We start from the raw sequence: 18,502 nt of genomic DNA on the forward strand, positions 1-18,502 counted from the left end.
TTTCCCCATCGTTCCTGCCCCTACTGATGCGTACTCTGCTCCCGGCCGCTCGAGGTGCTGTGCAAAGCTGAAAACGAGGAACTGCACCTCTTCTCGGTACCAAGGCTTTATTAAGGCAATCGCTGGCTGCCTCACGGATCCTGCTTCCCCCACCTGCTCACATCGCCTCTCTGTCAGGCTGCTGCATCTCGCCTCCTCCCAGATCGAAACTTGAACTCGCCTCCCCGCGTTGCTCCCTCCATCGCCCATCATCTGCTTCTCTCACCGACCAAAGACGACGCGGCGGCCAGACGCCAATGCGCCATCGTCATATTCCCCACACGATCATGCCCGGTGGCTTCCAGCGACTGTGCACCCCGGCTCGCACAAACTCCCTCGACCGCGCCACTGCTCCTCCAGCACCTCCTCTGCTCCGCAACAGCATCGGCTTGCAGGGCCCGTGTGCCATCGAGAGCTACTGCTGCCGTCCCGTTCCACCACCCCGAGGTCCCTCCACGACTTGGCTGAGGCAGAGCCCCGCGCTGTCGTGCTCGTGCGGGCCCCCTTTCTGACGTCCCGTCTCCGTCTCCATCGGTATTGTCGGTCCCTTGCCCGCCTGGCCCTCACCGGCGCGAGGCGAAGGAAAAAGCAACCCCGGCGGCCACAATCGAAGTTGCAGCGGCGCAAAAGCAAAAACGGCGCACCGCAGCGCAGAGCTCGACAGCCCAGTCTAGCCAAAAGGCGAAAGAGGGGCTCCCTGAAGGTGGCTGCAGGAAAGCAAGCACCAGCACCAAAGGGCTCTCTGACACCCCAGCTTGGGTCGCTCACGGAAGTCTCGCCCAGGGGAAAGACAAGGGCACCTCAGCCACTGAGAGCCCTCGCCCGGTGAGCGTGTTTGCTGCCGCAAACGCCGCACGATCCAGCGCGTGCACTTTGCTCCTCCACCAACGCAACGCCCCGGCCCTGCAACGCAGCTTGATCGAGGCGGCTTTGGCTGCTCTCTCGGCTCGCGATCAATCCACTTGCTGCTGTCTCGCCTCGGCATTCTCGTACGGCGCAGTAGCCTCAGGCCTACGTTGCGGGCGTCCGCCGATTCGCCGCCCGCGAGCGATGCTGCCGTCTCCCTCGACGCCGGCCGCCCATCTTTGCGACAGAGCCAACGACCGGGCCCACGGCGACCGCGACTCGGCTTGCCCGCCGTGGACCTGCGACCGCGGCCCGTGCAGTTGGGACCATCGCGCCGACACCGAATCTGCCAGTGCCGGCGCCGCCGCATCGTTTGTCGCCAGACCCCCCGGGAGGAACGTGCACCCCGAAGCCGTCCAGCAGCACAACGGCACCCGACCACACGACCACCGCCGGCACTCGGCCAGAGTTTTCGTCATGCCCAATGCACCCGTCGCCTCCCGTCACCAGGAAAGCGGGTGCATTGTCCACGACGAGTCCGACTCGAGCTTGGGCGACGATTACAGCGAGGCCCAATGCCTGTACCACGGCGCCCCTCAGCCACATCTTGACCAGCAACTCCCTCCGTACGATGATGACCTCGACATGAGCGACAGCGATGGCGGCGCACCACTGGACGACATACTAGTCGCCATGGACGTGGGCGACGGGCCGGTGCATTCCGAGCCCGAGTTGGAAACGCATGCGGCCGATTTCGCTGACGACGACGACGACGCCGCCGACGCCGACGACATGTTCGGCGCCAGCGAGGACGCCCACGACCAACCCCCAGCGCTACCCGATTTCTACCTAAACATGCATATGCCTCCGTTCCCCTACAACATCCACCCTGATGGTCAGCAGCCGGATAACATCTGGCCGTTCCCCATACTGGACTTTGACGACGCGCCCCCGCCTGCCATGGCAGACCCAGGGCTCGAGAACTTTCCCCCGCAGCTCAGTAACCCGAACCCAAGCATCCTTGGATCTACGAACCTCTGCCTGGTCGACTTTCTACGCGACTGGGTGAACCAGACTCGACTCGCGCGCCCGTCGAGGAGGAGGGCTCCGCATCTCGCCGAAGTATACAGGCAGGCCCACGCCGAGATCAAGCGGGTGATCTACGCGGGGTTGAAAGGGGATGAATGCGATTTTCAAGGCCTCGATTGGGCTGCCATGGGGACGACCCGCGACGCTGCGAGGGTGGCGCGGCTCAACTCATATCGGAATTACGTGAACCGACCAGGCTCCGACAGATGGACCGTAAGTACAAGCCAACCTCGCGTGCAGCCAAACAAAGAATGGGCTTTCATTGACACGCAGTTCTGTATTTGCAGCTACCCTCCGAGTCACCCAAGATACCAGCCAGGGACAGCTTCTTCCGATTCAAGACGATGGATATACGGCCTGACGCCAGCCTTGCGCACTTTCAGCTGCGGAGCGTGCTTGCGTGCCCATCTCGCACGCTTGCGTTCTACCCAAGTCCGAATGGCATAAGCCGTCTCAACCTAAGGTCCAAAAAGACAGATCTGATCGTGAACACGCGAGAGTTCCCCGCCACGGGCGGCGTGATTTCGACGCTTGACGCCAACTGTGGCGTCCTGATGGGCGGCACCTTCAATGGGGACTACTGCCTCAAGGCCCTAGATTCAGAAGAGAAGAATGCATTCTCAGAGGGGCAAATATCACCTGACGGCATCACAAACCACTTGAGGATTCACACGTCCCGCCGGAATGCCAGGCCAATCGCCAGCATCGCAAGCAACGACCGAGGTCTTCGGGTCATGGACATCGAGACAGAAACGTTTGTCTCTCGCAAGATGTACCCGTTCTGCCTCAACTGCTCGGCGAACTCACCGGACCGCCGGCTGCAGGTGGTGGTGGGCGACGACCCCAACGTGCTCATCGTCAATGCAGACACGGGCGAAATCCTGCAGGAGCTCACGGGCCACGGCGACTACGGCTTCGCCTGCGACTGGTCCGATGACGGCTGGACCGTGGCGACGGGGTTCCAGGACAAGGCGATCAAGATCTGGGATGCCCGAAAGTGGTGCAACTCTAGCGGCGTGAGCACTGCCCTATGCACGATTCGAGCCGAGATGGCCGGGGTCCGTGGGCTGCGCTTCTCCCCGCGAGGCAGCGGGAAGCCGATATTGGTTGCGGCCGAGGAGGCCGACTACATCAACTTGATCGACGCGCAGACGTTCAGCTCTAAGCAAACGATCGATGTGTTCAGCGAGGTTGGCGGCATCGACTTCACCAACGACGGCCAGGACCTCAACGTGCTCTGCTGCGATCCCCATCGTGGCGGTGTGTTGCAGCTTGAGCGCTGCGGAAGAGGCCCCGACGTTTCTTTGGAGAACGCCTGGCTGCGGCGGTCGACGCGATATCCTTGGCTTGTGGACCGAGACGAGGAGTGCGAGCTGCAACAACGATGGTCTCGCGGCCGTGTGCCGACCCTGCTAGAAGGCCCGGAGCCGTTTTAGCCGCCTTGTCAGGCGTAGCACTGCAGCTCGTCGGCTCCCGCGCACCATACCCAGACTTCTGTTTTCGACTCGACACTACACTACCTTTGAAGCCATCCATGGCTTACCTTTTTTTATTGATTTGGGCAAGGCTATGATATATGGCCCACCATATATACGTTTTGGAAAGCAACACGACCACAGGTCGTTGGTTGTGTTACCTATCTCGGGCGCGCCCGTCGATACGGACGCCCGGGGTGCTCCGCCGGCCCGCCGGCCACTGGCGACGGCAATGCACACGTTTGATCGGCGATTGCATACACGCATTACAATGCTCCAGGCTCCTGCCTGGACACAAGTTTAGAGTGAAGCGCCTTTTGGCGCATCCGAGCTGGGTGGTACGGTACACGATTTACAAACGACCGGAGCGGGTATCTCCAGGATCTGTCTTGTCTTCAAACTGCATGTCTTTTGGATCAATTTTTCAGGATGCCAAAGCAAGACTTTTTAGCATAGGACGGGGGCCTCTTGCATTGTATGAGGTTGCGCGGCCGCAGGACACGAAATGAAATGAACGAATATACAGGCCACTGGCCTCCAGTTTGAAACGAGAGAAGGCACACATGTGATTTAAACCGCTACGAGAGGCATCTGCACACACTTCGACATGTTCATCGGGTTTGTCCACCTGAATAAGAGTCGCAGCTCCATGCCGGCAGCGTAGTTGCCGAGAAGTGTCGAGTGTCTGAGCCGATCCGAAACGTGCTGCGATCGAGCCACCGATCAACGCAATGCAAGGAAGACTATTGCCGGCATGATTGACATGCATGTACGCACTAACTACGAAGTACGTACGTGCGTGGTCCCAGACACACGCACACAATGACACACACACCGGGGCGGGAAAAACGGACAGCGGGGGAAGAAAAAGCAAAATGCTCGAAAACACTGCTGTTCGCCTCCTAATTTATACGTAGCCCATGCGGCGCCCTTTCCGGCCCGCGCTGTGTCGGGCCGTCAATGTGTTGGGTTGACGCGTTTGCGCGGAGTCCGCGTCGCCAGCCCTTGCGCATGCGCCGCGTCTATGTCGTCGCGTGCTATTATGTACATGATGCTGAACTAACGACAGGCAGGCCCTTCGGCCCGGCTTGTCCTGTTCCGTTCCGTTTCGTTTCGTTTCGTCGGCGTCGTTTGTACGTGAGTCTTGGACTTGCCTTTTGTGGCGGTCGGTCGGGGGCAGACGGGCCGCACGCTGTACCTCTTCGTGAAAACCCGAGTTGGCGATAAGGTATTATTGGCAGGTCGAAAATTGTGGCTGCTGTACACAAGTAGTAGTAGTAGCTGATAGTTGGTATCCCCGGGCGGAAAAGGCGATGGACGGTACGGAGGCACCCCCGGTGCCTTGGATGCTTGGTTCTCGTGGGGCCTTGTATTGTCTTGGTGTGTGTACTGCCAAGGCGCTGGATTCAAACCCAGATAGATTGCATCCTCAACGTGTATCAGCCGGTGCCTGCCTGTAATCCTTTGTGGTCTCGGGTATCATTACACGCCCGTCCGCCTCATCCATCTGTCTGGTCCGTCCTCGCACGCACGATAGTAGTGACACCCCACGAGAACCAATACTTTTACCAACTACAGCTCTTTAACGTGACGACGCATCGGGGTGGCCTAGTCAGTAGCAGAGAGCTGGTACGAAAGGAGGCAAAGGGAGCAAAAGGGGGGGGGGGGGGGGGTTTCGCCAAGCCGACAAGGCCAAGAGAAACGAACACATTCGTTCCATAAGGTTCGTATGCAAGCTTGTAATTCATGGCTGTGAGGCTGAGAGCACGTGTGTGCAGGTGGATAGGGGCCAAGAAAAGATTAATGCCGCCGAGACGCAAGAAGCCCCAAAGCCAAGCCAACTTCTGGTGAGAAAGCCCCTTCTACTCTCGCCCCCCCCCTTTCCCCGTAACTCATCACCGGCTTGCCCCTCCACGGTAGCAAACATACGTAGTTGGTGTACACGCAGCAGATGGCGCGCAGGGTCGGTCACGCGTGCAGTACTCGTGGTATTCCGTATTGTAGTACGGAGTACTGACCGTTGCATACGTACAACGGAAGGGCTTAATCTTTGTACGAGGTAGTATCACAATGAGAAAAAAGAGATCGAGAATATGGCAAGTACCTAACTACCGCCCAGGCACGCGCCCCCCCTTTCCCCCGGTGCGACGGAGGAGGACAACAGGGACATGGGACGCAGCCACCCATTGTGAGCCAGGAGGCGGGGGGCCCGATGGAAGCTTCGAATACTTCTTCTCGCCCGCCCGCCACCTTGCTATCTTAGTTTTTGTTGTTATGACAAGGTAAATTGTTTTTCGGGGGATATATCATCGTGCTCCTTCTTTCCCTTTCTCGACCGCGCGCATCGTACGTCCGTCCAGTGCCGTGGAGCCTAATCCGTTGACAGCATACCAGTCGAGGCGCTTTTGAGCCGCCCGCTCCCCTGCGGCCCGTATAATAAGGTAGCGTAGGCAAAGGTCGGTCGGCACTTTGTAATGCAAGGGCAGCTCATACTACCTAACGTACGGGAGCGGGTGGGTGGATGGGGTGTGTGTGTGTGTGGATGGGTGGACCACCACTTCTTCTCGGCCGAGGGAAGCAATGCATCGCGTGCCTCTTTGGTGCAGAGAGTTTTGCGCTACGGGGCATTTTCACCCACTCGGCCGCTTTCTGATGGAAGAAACACGGCGCGCGTCACGGCCGGCATCCTTCAGATGCCGGGTCTCGGAAACGCAAACACGTACACACGCGCAGTTGGGCACAAGACAGGAACGACAGAGACGCCAGATAATGTACGCCCAGAGCGTGAAAGCAGGTCGTCCCATAATAGACACTAATAAATTACAGCCGTTGAATGAGATGGCCGAATGTACAACAAGGAAAGGACTCGTGCACAGGTTGCCGCAGACATGCAGAAACCCCCTATCCTGAAGCCGGATATACCATGCCAAAAGAGGCTCGCAAAACAACGCGAGACCCCGCCCAGATGAAGCCGCTAGAGAAAAAGAGGCCGAGAACTCCGCATGCACCCAATATGGAAAGTAGTCGACCCGAGGCATCGTCCGTCCCTGGCCTCCGAGGAGAGAGCCCGTTTCGCCGCTGCCAAGGAGCCCTGCCTACTCCCATCTAGAGCCTGTGAAGCGAGGTCGAGGTCCACGTCGCGTGGCGGCGTGGCATGTCGGCGAGGGGCAGTCCGCCTGGACCGGGCCGAGTTTGGACGTTGCTTTCGTTCATATACATTCGGTAGGTTTGTACCTGGAGGCCTGCGGGGAGTGCTGAGGCCGGCGCTGCGCCTGGCGTCGAAGCCCCCCCTTACAGGGAGATGTCGATGTTGATGGAGAAGGCCGCGGCGGAACCCCAGGAGCGCTCGCACTCGCACTCACCGGGCTCCTTCCACTGGTCGTCCTCGAAGGAGAAGAAGACCGTCTTGCTGCCGCAGCTCTTGCGAATCGACGTGATGGCCTTGGCCTGCTCCGACTTGCCAGGGCAGGCGGCGCCGTTGCACTTACCATTGTTCGGCCAGCCGCACTCGAGGTTGATGGCATCCTTGCCAGGGCAGATCTTGGCCAAGAGGCTGAGCTGGTTGCTGACGAAGTCACCGGCCTTCTCGGGGGTAACTGCGGCGTTGAAGTACGGGTGGACGTTGGCGCCGACGATGCCGATCTCACTGCAGAGAGCGCTCGACACCTCCTTGCGCTGCCAGACGTCAAGCGTCTCCGAGATGGTGCAGGGGATCTTGTCCTTGTAACCGCCGGGGATGATGGACTTGACAGTCTTAATCAGGGTGACGAGCTGGGAGGCCGAGCAGTGGCCGTTCATGATGGCCTCGTTGCCGACGACGACAAGCTTGACCATGTTCCAGCCGTCCCAGGCACCAAGCTTGTCAATCTGCTCCTTGATGTCGGGGGTCTCGGCGGTGCAGCCACCCTTGACGAAGACACCGACAATCATGCCCATGCCGTGGGTCTTGCAGGCCGAGCCAACGGTCTCGAGGGTGTTGCAGTCAGTGGAGTAGACGCGGACCGTGGTGAAGCCAGCCTTCTTGAGGGCAGCAATGTCGTTGGAGACCTTGGTGGCGTCCTTGCACTGGCCGTTGGTGGGCTCATACGGCGTGTAGGTGATGCCGAAGTGGTCATTGTCGCTGCCGATGCTGCCGGTGGGCGTCTTGGGAGACGAGCTGGGCTTGGGCGTCTCCTTGGTGGGGGCCGGGGGAGGGGGAGGGGCGGCCGTCGTGGTGGGCTTGGGAGCCGGGGCCGGGGTCGTGGTCGGGAGACCAACCGGGGTGAAGGGGCAGTAGGTGACATAGCCCGTCTTGGTGACGGTGATGACCTGCGCGGGAGCAGTGTAGGTGCCAGGGGTGATGGTGCTGGGGACGGGGTAGACGAGGACAGTCGACTCCGTGACGGTGTGGGTTGTGGGAGCAATCGTGTAGGTGCCGGGCGTGGGGCAGACGTAGGTGGTCTGGACGATGGTGCTGGTGGTGACGCCGCCCGTGGTCTGGACGGTGGCGACGGGGCAAACAACGGTCGTGGCCGTCTTGACAATGGTGGTGACACCGCCAACGGTGTGGGTGCCGGGGGGCACCTGGGTGGTCTCGGCGCCGCAGACCGTCGTGGTCTGGGTCACGGTGAGGGTGGTGGCGGGGAACGTGTAGGTGCCGGGCGTCGGGCAGGTGCGCGGCTGGGGCGTCGGGAGAGGGACGACGACCACCTCGGTGGTGGCGGGCGGCGCCTGCGTCGGCGTCTGGGTGCGCGTGACGGTGCTGGTCTTGGTGCTCGTGGCCGTGACGGTGGAGATGGGGACGACTAAGGTGGTTGATGTTAGCCAAGTCTTTGTCTTGTCTCTGAGGGCGCGGCGCGGCGCGAAAACAGTGCGAAGGGGTTCAGCACGTACGAGTGGGCTCGCCGGTAATCGTCTTCCAGATGGTGGTGCAGCCGGGGACGCAGACGTCGGCCGTGTCGTTGCCGCGCTTGGCAAAGAGCGCCTCGTGGGCGTGACGGTGGTGAGCGGCGCTGACGCTGCCCGCCATGGCCGCCAGGGCGGCGGCAGCGAACACACCCTTCATCGTGATAGATGGCAGTGGAGTCGTAAACGAAAAAAGAATGCCCGCTGAAAGAGTGAAGCGGTAAGTTGGTTGCGCGGAAGTGAACGAGAGGACGAAAGCGGTTCGGAGAGCGGCTTTCTGTTACGACGTCGGCATTGACGGTTCGTGGAGAGGAAGGGAGGGAGGGAAGGGGAGGAAGACGGCGGATGCGCGGACGGGGAAGGCGGTTATTATTGCTGCAGGTGAGGCCCGTCCTTCATGCGTCCATCTGGGCTCCCCTTGGTCTGGGGGAGCCCGGGCTGGGGCCAAGCCGACAAGGGGGGGACAAGGGTGCCTGCCTGTGCCTGAGCCCAAAGAGACGAAGAGCCTTAGAGCCCACCACCAGGACGAGCCGGGACCCGTGTGCTGAGAAGAGAGCACCTGGGCGCCAGCCCAGCAGCGGAAGCTCTCTCCACTGACCGCCTCTGCATGGGTATGGGATGCCTGCCTGACCTGCCTTCCTGCCTCCGTGCAACCCAACAGGGGGGCCTCCTTTGCGCCGCCAACCACGACACGACCAGCAGCGCAAAGGGCCACTCGAGGACACATGGGCACCAGAGGGACGGGCAGGGATGGGCCACCGTCGCCACCGTTGCTGGCTCCCTTTCGCGCTCCGGACGAAGTGCTGACCGCGAATAGGGGCGTGTGGAGCTTGGAGAGGTTAGGTAATTTCCACTGCCTGGCCAAAGGGGGCCGGCTCCGTCGTGGCCGCCGACCAAGGGTGTCGACTCGGGCGGTCGGCCCAAATGAGTGGTGGTAGTGGCCCTGACGAGTGAAATGAAATGGGGCGTGCCCGCTCGCCGCGATGCTGCGCTGCGCAGCCGCCGACTGGGCAGGTCGCGAAGACGCTTGCCGCCGGGAGATGAGGTGCCGTCGCCATCCGCCGTCGCGTCGCCGTCGCGCGCTCGCACAAACACATACGCAGGCCGCGCACGAATCGCCCCCCGTCGGCGTCGTCGTCGTCGTCGTCGTCGTCCGGCGTCCCTTGCTTGCGTCCGCGGCGGGCCTGATTCAAATCCGAATCCAAATCCAAATCCAAATCCATCCGTCTTCCCGTCGTCCCGTCGCGGCCCACGCTAGTCGCCAGTCAGTCTTGCTGGCACACACCTTCAGGGTGAATCAACCAACAAGCCTTTGTTTCCGCAGATCCCTTGCCCCCTTGGGGGCCACGGCCCGGGGTGGGCTGAGCCCATTCTTCCGCCCCCCATCTCCAGTACCTGCGTCTGTTCCTGGTCTTGACTGTATTGGGCCATTGGTGCGACCGTGGCGGCCTGCCCAGCATCCAAGGTCTTCAGCCGCCCCCGAAAGCCACGCATTTGCCGTTCCTCTTCATCTCATCAAATCGACCGAATCGAATCGCAGCTCCACGCACCGCGAACCTCGAGGTGCTGCGTTCTTGGTGCCGTACCGTGCCGTACCGTACGAGCCCCAATCAATCGGGAACCGCGAGCCGGCATCCGATCAGTGCGGGTTGTTTGTTTATCTTCGTCCCCGTCGCCCAGCCTGACGCTCCAGATCCCGAGCGGGCCAATTAATTGCAGGATTCCCTCTTCGTCACCACAGCCCCTCTCCTGTCTTGGTCGTCGACGAGGAAGCATGGGCCAGTCGAGGCGCAGTGGCCGACACGCACGGACAAGCCGGAAGAAGAGGGGCGCTGCTTACTCGGACCACTGCCCAACCTGAAAAGGACTCCCGGCCCATCGCCGAAGCAGAGGGTCTCGCCTCCAATGCCAGCTTTCGGCAAAACCCACTGCTAATAAAAGAAACCTGGCTCATCATCTGCATGCTCATCTACATGCTCGTCTGGACGCTCATCTGGATGATGGCCCAACTTGCAAATGACAGGTGCCACGGACGAGCGGCCGGCACTTCGCACGCCTCCGTGCGGCTGCCGCTGCGACCTGTGCCCGTTGCGACTCGACGTGAACGCTGAGCAGATCGATCGTTCGCGATGCACATCGGCGGTGATCGTCCTGGAGCCATTTCGTCCGTGCAGATCTCCAGCCCGAGCTTTCCAGGCCAAGCTTTCCAACCCCGGCGGCTGTTATGGCGTCCCCCGCGAAGCTCGCTGCTGCTCTTTCATCCCTTTCCCCTCAAGGTGCCCACCCAATGAGGCCAGCAATCCAAGTCTACAAATGATGGGAAATCCACTTGAGTCGCTCTCTCGTATTGCGCGAGTCGGCCAACCCAGCTGCTTCGGCTACTCGCGATGAAACAATTGCCCTGGTCGCTGATGTGGTCGTGTTGGCTCATCGGCATCGACGTGGCAGGGTCGGACACGGCGACCGCCTACTCGTAAGTGCATTGGGATGCACGAGTCCACGTGTGCAGGACATGTGCGGGACAGCGCCGTGACTGTCCTGCAGGAAGCATCGAAATGGCAAGATTGATCCCGTCACCAGCCCAGAAGAGATTTGCGATAGCAATGCGGTTGGCGGTTGTACGAGTAATGTGCAGATAACGAGCCGAGTCCAAGTCGGCAGTCTGTTTAACCTCGTGCAGTTGCATTCCAGCAGTGGAAGGAGTGCCGACTCGCAGCTTCCATTGCCCAGCTGTGGTATTATGTATTTCGTACTTTGTAAACGGTCATGTGACAGCGCGATCTGCCACTGCTCCACCAAAAATTGGCGCCGGCGACATGGACGCGCGACGACTTTTCGCAATGACCTCCATGGAACTCGTCGAGTTCCAGGCAAGAAGCCGTGCCCGCCATGATTCATACTTCAGGGCGGCCCTTCATATGCCGGCAATGTCTTGCCCATCGCCTGAGCAGTCCGAGGGCGTCGCGCTCATCCGGGACGCCACGCGGGCCAACGTATCCCGCGACTGATAGAGTCTGTGACCCTCTCGCACTTGCGCCCACGACAAGGCCATCCGCTGACGTTGTAGCTTCTGCTGGCAGAAATGGGCGACCAGTCACAGCGTGCCTCCTCCAGCGCCCGCTTACGGTCGCTCAAACATTCCCAAAGCGCCCTCAGTCAAGACCGTTGCAGTCAACCGCGAGCGAAAGCTACCGATTCGCGAGCGTCTTCGGCAGTGGACCGCTGAGCAAGACCAGCAACATGCCCGGGCTATGCCGCCAGACGTTTTCATCTACGGAACCATTGCCAACAGCCTCAACCGGACTCAGACGACTGGTTCATCTGATCTGGACCAGCTCAGGTCTGCTGATGCAAGTTCGGCTAACGGCGTGGGCGCCGAACCAGGCCGAGAAGACGCTGAGCTCGCCGTGACCGTCGATTCGAGAGCACCAGGCGATCTTGTGGAGCTCAGGTACGGTTTTGCCGCTCTCTTTGTATTAAGTCGATGTTGACAGCTGATCTCTCGAACAGGCAGAGCGGCTCGCGAATGCCCGTCTTTGCGGTATATCTTGGCTTCTTTGGCGACAGGAACCACTTCTATGCTGTCAATGGCAAATGGATCACTAGCATGGGATTCACGTCCTTGTTCACAGTGGCCAACTTTGCGACGCCCTCCGAACTCGAATCTGTGCTTGCCAAGATCCCGAAGCGTGCAACGCCAGAGGACTTTGACGAGCTCCGACGAAGTGAAAGGGGCCCTTCTCGGGAGGACGGTATTGTGTTGATTAACAGGATGAACGACTTCCGCAGAAAGTCCGAATCGATATACCAAACGAATCTTGCGAGGCTGGACGGCGCTCGTACGCTGCTTTCTAACTCTCGCAATGTCAAGTATCTCAGCTTGTTTGAGATTGCGGATGTACTCTTGCCGGCGACTCTCAAGGGCGAGCACGGCTTTCACCCTCCCGCGCTTTATGCTGTGCATACCGCCCTATACCGCAATGAGGTGGGGTTTGTGCCCTTGAGCCCCTCCAGCGATTGCCATCGCCGTGACCACCTGTTCGAGGTGTCTCCGCAGAATTTTACAAACATCATCAACAGGATCGCCATGATGGTGCGGGAATACACAGACGCCAGCGCGAAGCGTACGAGGCCACTTCGCCCGGCTGAGCTGGAGGAAACGACGCTCGGCCAATTTGTCCTGCAAGCACGAGAGGCAGTCTCTCGCAGTCGTCAGCAGCGTGAGTGGACGCCTCACGGCATCCTCAAAACGTCGTCTGGAACAGACCTGAAGAAGGTGGACTGGACCCAGCCAAGCAAGGATGTAATCACGTTCTTGGAATGGTGGGCGAGCTACGATCTGTTTGACGCAGGCTCCCGGTTCCACTCCTACGGCGCCCTCATCCTGCGAGCGCTGGGCCTTTACCAGGATGCGTCGCTTGACCAAAGCACTGCTTGGACTTTTCTCCAAGAGGTCGGAGTCATCGCACCTTGGGAGATACTTTCGCGCTACAGAGTACGGTTCCCCAACGTCACAATAGATAGGGGCGGAGGTCTCGTGCGTGACCAGCCAAAGGACCTCGAGCAGTCCATGCGGCCAGACATCGCAGCAGACGCAAGGAGGCAGCAGTCTGGCGCCACGATCTTCTGCATCGACGCCCCGTCGACAGTGCTCATAGACGACGGCGTTTCTTTGGAGTATACCGACAAGGCGGACGAATTCTGGATACACATCCACGCAGCGGACCCTGCATCAGCCATTGCACCAAACTCGGAGCTCTGCAAGTTCATGGAGCTCATCCCTGAGAATATCTATCTCCCCGGACATTTTCAGGCCATGCTGCCCTCGGAGCTCGCCGAGGAGGATTCCAAGGACTACGGGTCTGAGAGCCTCACTACGAGATTCTCACTTCGCTCTGGAGGGCCGGCTCTCACGTTCAGCGCCAAGGTCAACGATGCTGGCGACATTCTGGACCAGAAGATCGAGCCTAGCGTCCTCGACAAGGTCAAATACTTGGATCCTGAGGACGTCTCGTCGTTTTGCAGCGAGCCTTCTCCTCCACTCTCTCATGGTTACCATCTGTCGGTAGGAACACGTCCGACCCAGGAACAAGCACTGCCTGCACGCCCCATCATAGCGGCTAGGAATTTGGAGACCACTGAGCAAAATGATCTCCTGACGCTGTATCGACTCGCCGAGGCGATCAAGCAAAAACGGTTATCTAAAGGAGCATGGCCTTACTTCTTCCCCAGACCTTCAGTCTCCGTGGCGTTCAACGAAGTCGCGCGAGGCGATTCGGCACAGCCGGCGACGCGGCTCCCCGCGGATCCGTACATCGAAGTTGGACAAGAGGCGTCCAACGGCTGCTCTGTTGTGGCAAATTCGATGGTGCTGGCTGGACACATCGCCGCGCGCTGGTGCTCGTCACGTGGGATACCAGTTCCATACCGTCGGGACATGAAGACGGCTCAGAACTTCGATGCTGCCTTTGAGTACGCGACAAAGGAGATATATCCTCTCATTCGGGAAGGCATCGAGCCGACCCCAGGGCAACGGCAGGAGCTGTCCAGGCTGACTGGGGGTATCGAGATCTCATCGCAGCCAGGTCCATACTTCTTGCTCGGGTTGGACATGTACGCGAAATCCACGTCTCCACTTAGACGCTTCTCGGATCTCCTCGTTCACTGGCAGATTCACGCTGCACTGGCATATGAACGTCGGATGAATCGTGCTATAGACCCGGCGGTGGACGACATTGGAAAGATTCTACCCTTCACCAGTGCCGAGCTCAGCAATACCTTGCCGCTTCTGCAAATGCGCGAGAAGATGGCTAGGGCCGTGTCCCGAGGAACATTGGATTGGATCCTCATCGCCTTGGTTAGAGCGTGGCGATTCGAAGGCACGGCACCGCGAACCCTCCGATTCAAGGTTGGCTCCCGTTGGCGCCAAGGCCTCCTTGGGCGCCTCGACATGTTCGATCTCAACGCAGTGCTGGACATTGCCGGGCTGGACGGCGTGCGCCTCATCAAGGACGTGCAAGTGGGCGACGAGTTCGAGGTGGAGCTCGCCGACGTCAACGTGCACTCGAGGCAGATCCTCGTCCGGGCCACGCGATACCTTGGTGGGGACAGCAGCCGTCACAGTCGCGCTCAACCTGAGCATTGGTCGGTGAACCAGCAGCCGAGGCCCACGCTGACGACAGGGCCGGGCGCATGACCGTCATAAGAGTGGCTTGGTGGAGAGCATCGAGCGCCGACCCACGATGGGGCCAGCCAGCCTCGTGCGCGCGTGTCGTCTGATTCGCTCCCCCGCATTCACTACCCCAGACTTTCCCCGTCCGCCCGCCTGACCGTTCCACAACGCCCTGTTGGGGAGCCCCAACAGTTTCGCGTTGCCTTGTCCGCCGCCGCCGCACCGACGACAGTCTTCGGGTTTGGCTGCTGGGCTAGAGGAGGGATGGGGTGCGTGCGCGCGTCATAGGGGTCCACGCTGCGTCTTGCCTGCCTGCTGCCGGGCGCAGTAACCGCCCCGACCCGAGGCGTCGCCCGGGTCTCGGATGCAGCAAGCCACGCCATGACGAGTTACTGTAGCCGTACTGTACTGTACTGTAGTGCACAGTAACTGCATCGCAACTAAACGGGCCATCGTGCCAATGGCCTTGGTTCCAGTCCAGAGCAGCACGATCGAGCGGAGGAGGCGGTGGTCACAGGGATGACGCGGAGACGGGAGCCGGCGTTTCAAGGCGTGTACAGAGAGCAACGTTGTTGATAGAATCAAACCCCCCTCCCCATTGAGCGCGTCACATCACGTCATTGCTCCCATTGACTGAGCCCCCCGTGTTGCGTACTGTGTTGTGTGTGTATGTCATCTCTTTTTTGTATTATCTTGGTTTTCGTGGCCGCGATGTAGCAAGTTCATACTCTCCTGCCCGAGTGAGAACCCATGCGTCGGGCGGGCCTGTTGTCCCTCCCCAGTCCGACCCCCAATCGTTGCCCGGCCATGCCTTGTGGAAGAGCGAACAACTTTTTCCAAACAACAGAAAAGGGTACAGAGAAGCACAGAACAAAAACCGCGATGCCGTCGACAGGGGGTCCACCCCCGTCTTTCTCCAGGTCCGGAGGAAAAACGCCCAACCGTGCTTGGAAGATACAGTCCCCTGCCAGCCTGCCTCCCTTGCCTCCCACGCCTCCAAAGTACCGTAGGTAGGCAGCTGTGTGTGTCATTCCGTTCGTTCCGCCGCTGTACCGGGTTTTTTTGCCACCCCATGCTTTGTAAAGTAATCAGAAATAAAGAGACAACATGAACCCGCAATGCTCTACATGAAAGACAAGCCCCCCCAAGGCAATACACAGTGTGAACAGAAAAGCAAATCGTCGTGAGGCCGTTAAATATGGGAGGCCGCCGCGCGTTGTTCTGATGGGGACTCGAGCTCGTCTGAGACGTGGCCGGACCCCCCATGCAGGCAAGGTCAGCAGACCTCCCGTCTCCCGTTATAGGGAGTCAACACACCCCAGCGGATTCTGGGACCATCCCCACCCCGACACCACGAAAAAAAGTATGTGGTCGGTTCATGTGCTTGTCCCGTAGCCCGCACCGGTTCATTGGCGCGCAGTCCGGGGACTCGAACCCCGTAGCGGCGTAAGGGGTCTTGTAGCACTCGGGGCTGCAGGGTTGCCGACGGTAGTGGCGAGCACTGTACTGGCAGGCAGGGTCGGTGATCAAGGTCGCCCCGCCGCACCGACCACGTTCTCTGCCTCCAGGTAACACGTCGAGCGCACGTATGATATTGTGCGACATAGAACGACGCGGTTGCATTATTGTTGTAGAAGCAAACTGGTGTTGGTTCCTTTTCTTGGCAGAGTTACTTCCTCCAGCCGACATTCCAGATGACATGCGCAATGTCCCGTGCCGTATTAACGGTGTCGATGACGCGACCCAGAATGCCGTCTCCGGCAGCCGGGTCCCCTTCCTCGCATGGCATGAACATGCCGGAGGGCGTCCGGCGCATCCCCGCTGGCTCATCGCACAGGCTCCCCGTAGACGTAGACCGAGATAAGCCGTTGCCGGGGGGTGATCGCCAGCCAAAGGCACTGGCATCGGGAGCGTCTTCCATGTCGTCATCCTCTTCGCCAAAGTAGAAATGGGAAGGCTGCTTGGTGGGCCGGAGAGTCTCCTGAGACGATGAGGGCGAAAGAATTGGACTTCGGTAGACGCCCGTGCTATGCTTCATCGCACTGTCCAGCTCCGGAGCATCCTCCCGGTACTTGAGTGTCGTCGAGGGGAGTTTGGCAATGGTCTTCCCTTCGGGCTGGACGGCCTTTTTCGTTTTCCTCCTCGATGACGGGCCTCGCTTCTTGGCCTTTACACGCTTCATCATAACGCCGTCATCAGAATCACTGTCTTCGTCGTACCGATCCATGTCAACATCGTCGTCTTCGTCTCCCTTAACTTCAACAGCGATGCATTGCTCCACCTGCTCGTTGAAATGAATATGTTTCCGCTCAGGGAACGGGGAGGAGACTCCGGACGAGTCCGTTGACTGGGCCACGGAGCTGTTGTTCCCGTGACTCAACCTTCTTGTGGAGAGGGGGTAGGTGACGTAGCAGTCCGTGTTGGCGCGCGACATGTTGGGCCGCAGCGCGCTTTTCCTCGTCTCCTGAGCCTGGACAGCAGCCGTCGCTTGCTTAAGGAGTGATGCGGCCGTGATGGACCTCTGTAGCATGAGCTCCGACATGCTCCGCTTCTTGAGGATGGGCTTCTTGTTCAGATTAACTAGTGACTCCGACTTGGACAGGGTTGAGCTTGATGGCTCCGTCTGAGTCGGATTTAGGCGATTTGATCCAGACTGCAAGGGCCCATAGAGCCATGTGACGTCGCAATCCTTGAGCCTATTAAGCATGTTAGTGGGAGTCTGAGCAAGCCGTGGAAATAGCCAAAAGCGTACCAATTTAGCTCCTCAGGCGAGATCGTCTTTAAGTTATTCTTGGCCTTCATCCATGTCCTCCAAGAGGCGTTCTCCAAGCGCTTGCTGTTGGGGAACTCATCCCGCTTTGATATTATGTACCGCCACGAAGACCAAATGTCCTCTTCCTTCCACTCATGAGACAGGTAGTCCACCTGTCGTGAGGGTTTGCTTGAGACGGCGCTGTCGTCCTCGGCATGTTCCAGGCACTCGGGGGTGTCGGGGCCCGAGGCTACGCCCGAGTTGTCGGGCTCAGCGGGAGAGACCGTGTAGGAATCCCCGGTTTTGGGACTCGGGGGCGGCTCGAGGTTGTCGTCATGCTGGATATCAGCCGGCAGGAAGAACTTGTCCTGGGACAGAAGGGGTGGATTGAAGTGGTCTTCGGAGGCTTCGTCGAGGGCGAGAGCTTCGTCGTACTCGGAGGCTATGGAGAGATTGCTGGCTGGTGTCGAGGAAAAGGAAATGTCGGTGGATTCAGACTGGATGACCGGGGGCGGCGACGAAGGAGCGGAGGAGTGATCGGATTCGGCGTATGACTTGGATGGAGTCGCATACGGACTGCGGACGTTGGAGTTTGGCTGACGGTACGAAGACGGCGCGGCGACCAAGTTCGACTGGGACTGTGAGCGGCGCATCGACGACGAGATGAAATGACTGCTGTACTCGGAGGAGAGGACAGCTGCCATTGTGCAAGACGTGTGAGCGCACGGTGGGAGACTGGCCGACGCTTAAAAGACGCCGTAGTGCCAGGGAGGAGCCAGAGAGGCTAGAGACTCATGGATGAGGCCTCGAGAGGAGAAAGCGGTGGGCGAGCAGGCAATAAAAGTCGACGTCCAACAGGAACAACAGAGGCGTGCGTGTGTGTATATGCGGTGGCGTCGAATGCACGTCTCAGATTCGTCCCGGTCCAAGTCGCGGGGAAGACAAAGCCGGGGGCTGCCTTGCTGGTGTCCGGGGAGGAGGGGAGCAGCGATAACGAATGTCGATGATGCGGAGAGATAGGTGGGCGGCTGATACGACTCTGGGGTATCGCAGGGGAGGCCGGGAAAGAGGCTGGCTGATATGGAGGAGACGAGTAGATAAGAGGAAAGGCGCTGTATTCGACACCAGGGGCGAGTAGGGGGGACGAGGAGCAGCGAGTGCCGGGCGGTGTGTGACAAGAGCAGGTGGTCGGTGGTGCCCACGGCGAAGGCGTTCCTCGGTGAGCGATCGGCACGGTGTCGCGAT

General features: G+C 59.7%; 4 protein-coding genes across 4 annotated transcripts; 2 read left to right on the forward strand and 2 right to left on the reverse strand.

Moving 5' to 3' along the window:
* Positions 1 to 1,362: 1,362 nt before the first annotated feature.
* PLICBS_007038 (uncharacterized protein) lies at positions 1,363 to 3,410 on the forward strand (the record flags this gene model as incomplete). The annotated part of the gene is made up of 2 exons (XM_018320431.2): positions 1,363 to 2,187; positions 2,262 to 3,410. The coding sequence occupies 2 exons, from the start codon at positions 1,363 to 1,365 to the stop codon at positions 3,408 to 3,410; spliced, it is 1,974 nt and encodes a 657-aa protein (XP_018180328.2).
* Positions 3,411 to 6,740: 3,330 nt separating this feature from the next.
* Positions 6,741 to 8,493, reverse strand: PLICBS_007039 (uncharacterized protein; the record flags this gene model as incomplete). Its single annotated transcript, XM_065601105.1, has 2 exons — positions 6,741 to 8,233; positions 8,322 to 8,493. 2 exons carry the CDS (start codon positions 8,491 to 8,493, stop codon positions 6,741 to 6,743), a joined length of 1,665 nt encoding a protein of 554 aa, XP_065457177.1.
* Positions 8,494 to 11,260: 2,767 nt separating this feature from the next.
* PLICBS_007040 (uncharacterized protein) lies at positions 11,261 to 14,529 on the forward strand (the record flags this gene model as incomplete). The annotated part of the gene is made up of 3 exons (XM_018320435.2): positions 11,261 to 11,326; positions 11,414 to 11,784; positions 11,844 to 14,529. The coding sequence occupies 3 exons, from the start codon at positions 11,261 to 11,263 to the stop codon at positions 14,527 to 14,529; spliced, it is 3,123 nt and encodes a 1,040-aa protein (XP_018180332.2).
* Positions 14,530 to 16,174: 1,645 nt separating this feature from the next.
* PLICBS_007041 (uncharacterized protein) lies at positions 16,175 to 17,961 on the reverse strand (the record flags this gene model as incomplete). Its single annotated transcript, XM_018320436.2, has 2 exons — positions 16,175 to 17,201; positions 17,258 to 17,961. The coding sequence occupies 2 exons, from the start codon at positions 17,959 to 17,961 to the stop codon at positions 16,175 to 16,177; spliced, it is 1,731 nt and encodes a 576-aa protein (XP_018180333.2).
* Between the last annotated feature and the right edge of the window lie 541 nt (positions 17,962 to 18,502).

Source organism: Purpureocillium lilacinum (assembly GCF_023168085.1).
Source record: "Purpureocillium lilacinum CBS 284.36 DNA, scaffold_5, whole genome shotgun sequence".
Classification (NCBI taxonomy): Eukaryota; Fungi; Ascomycota; class Sordariomycetes; order Hypocreales; family Ophiocordycipitaceae; genus Purpureocillium; species Purpureocillium lilacinum.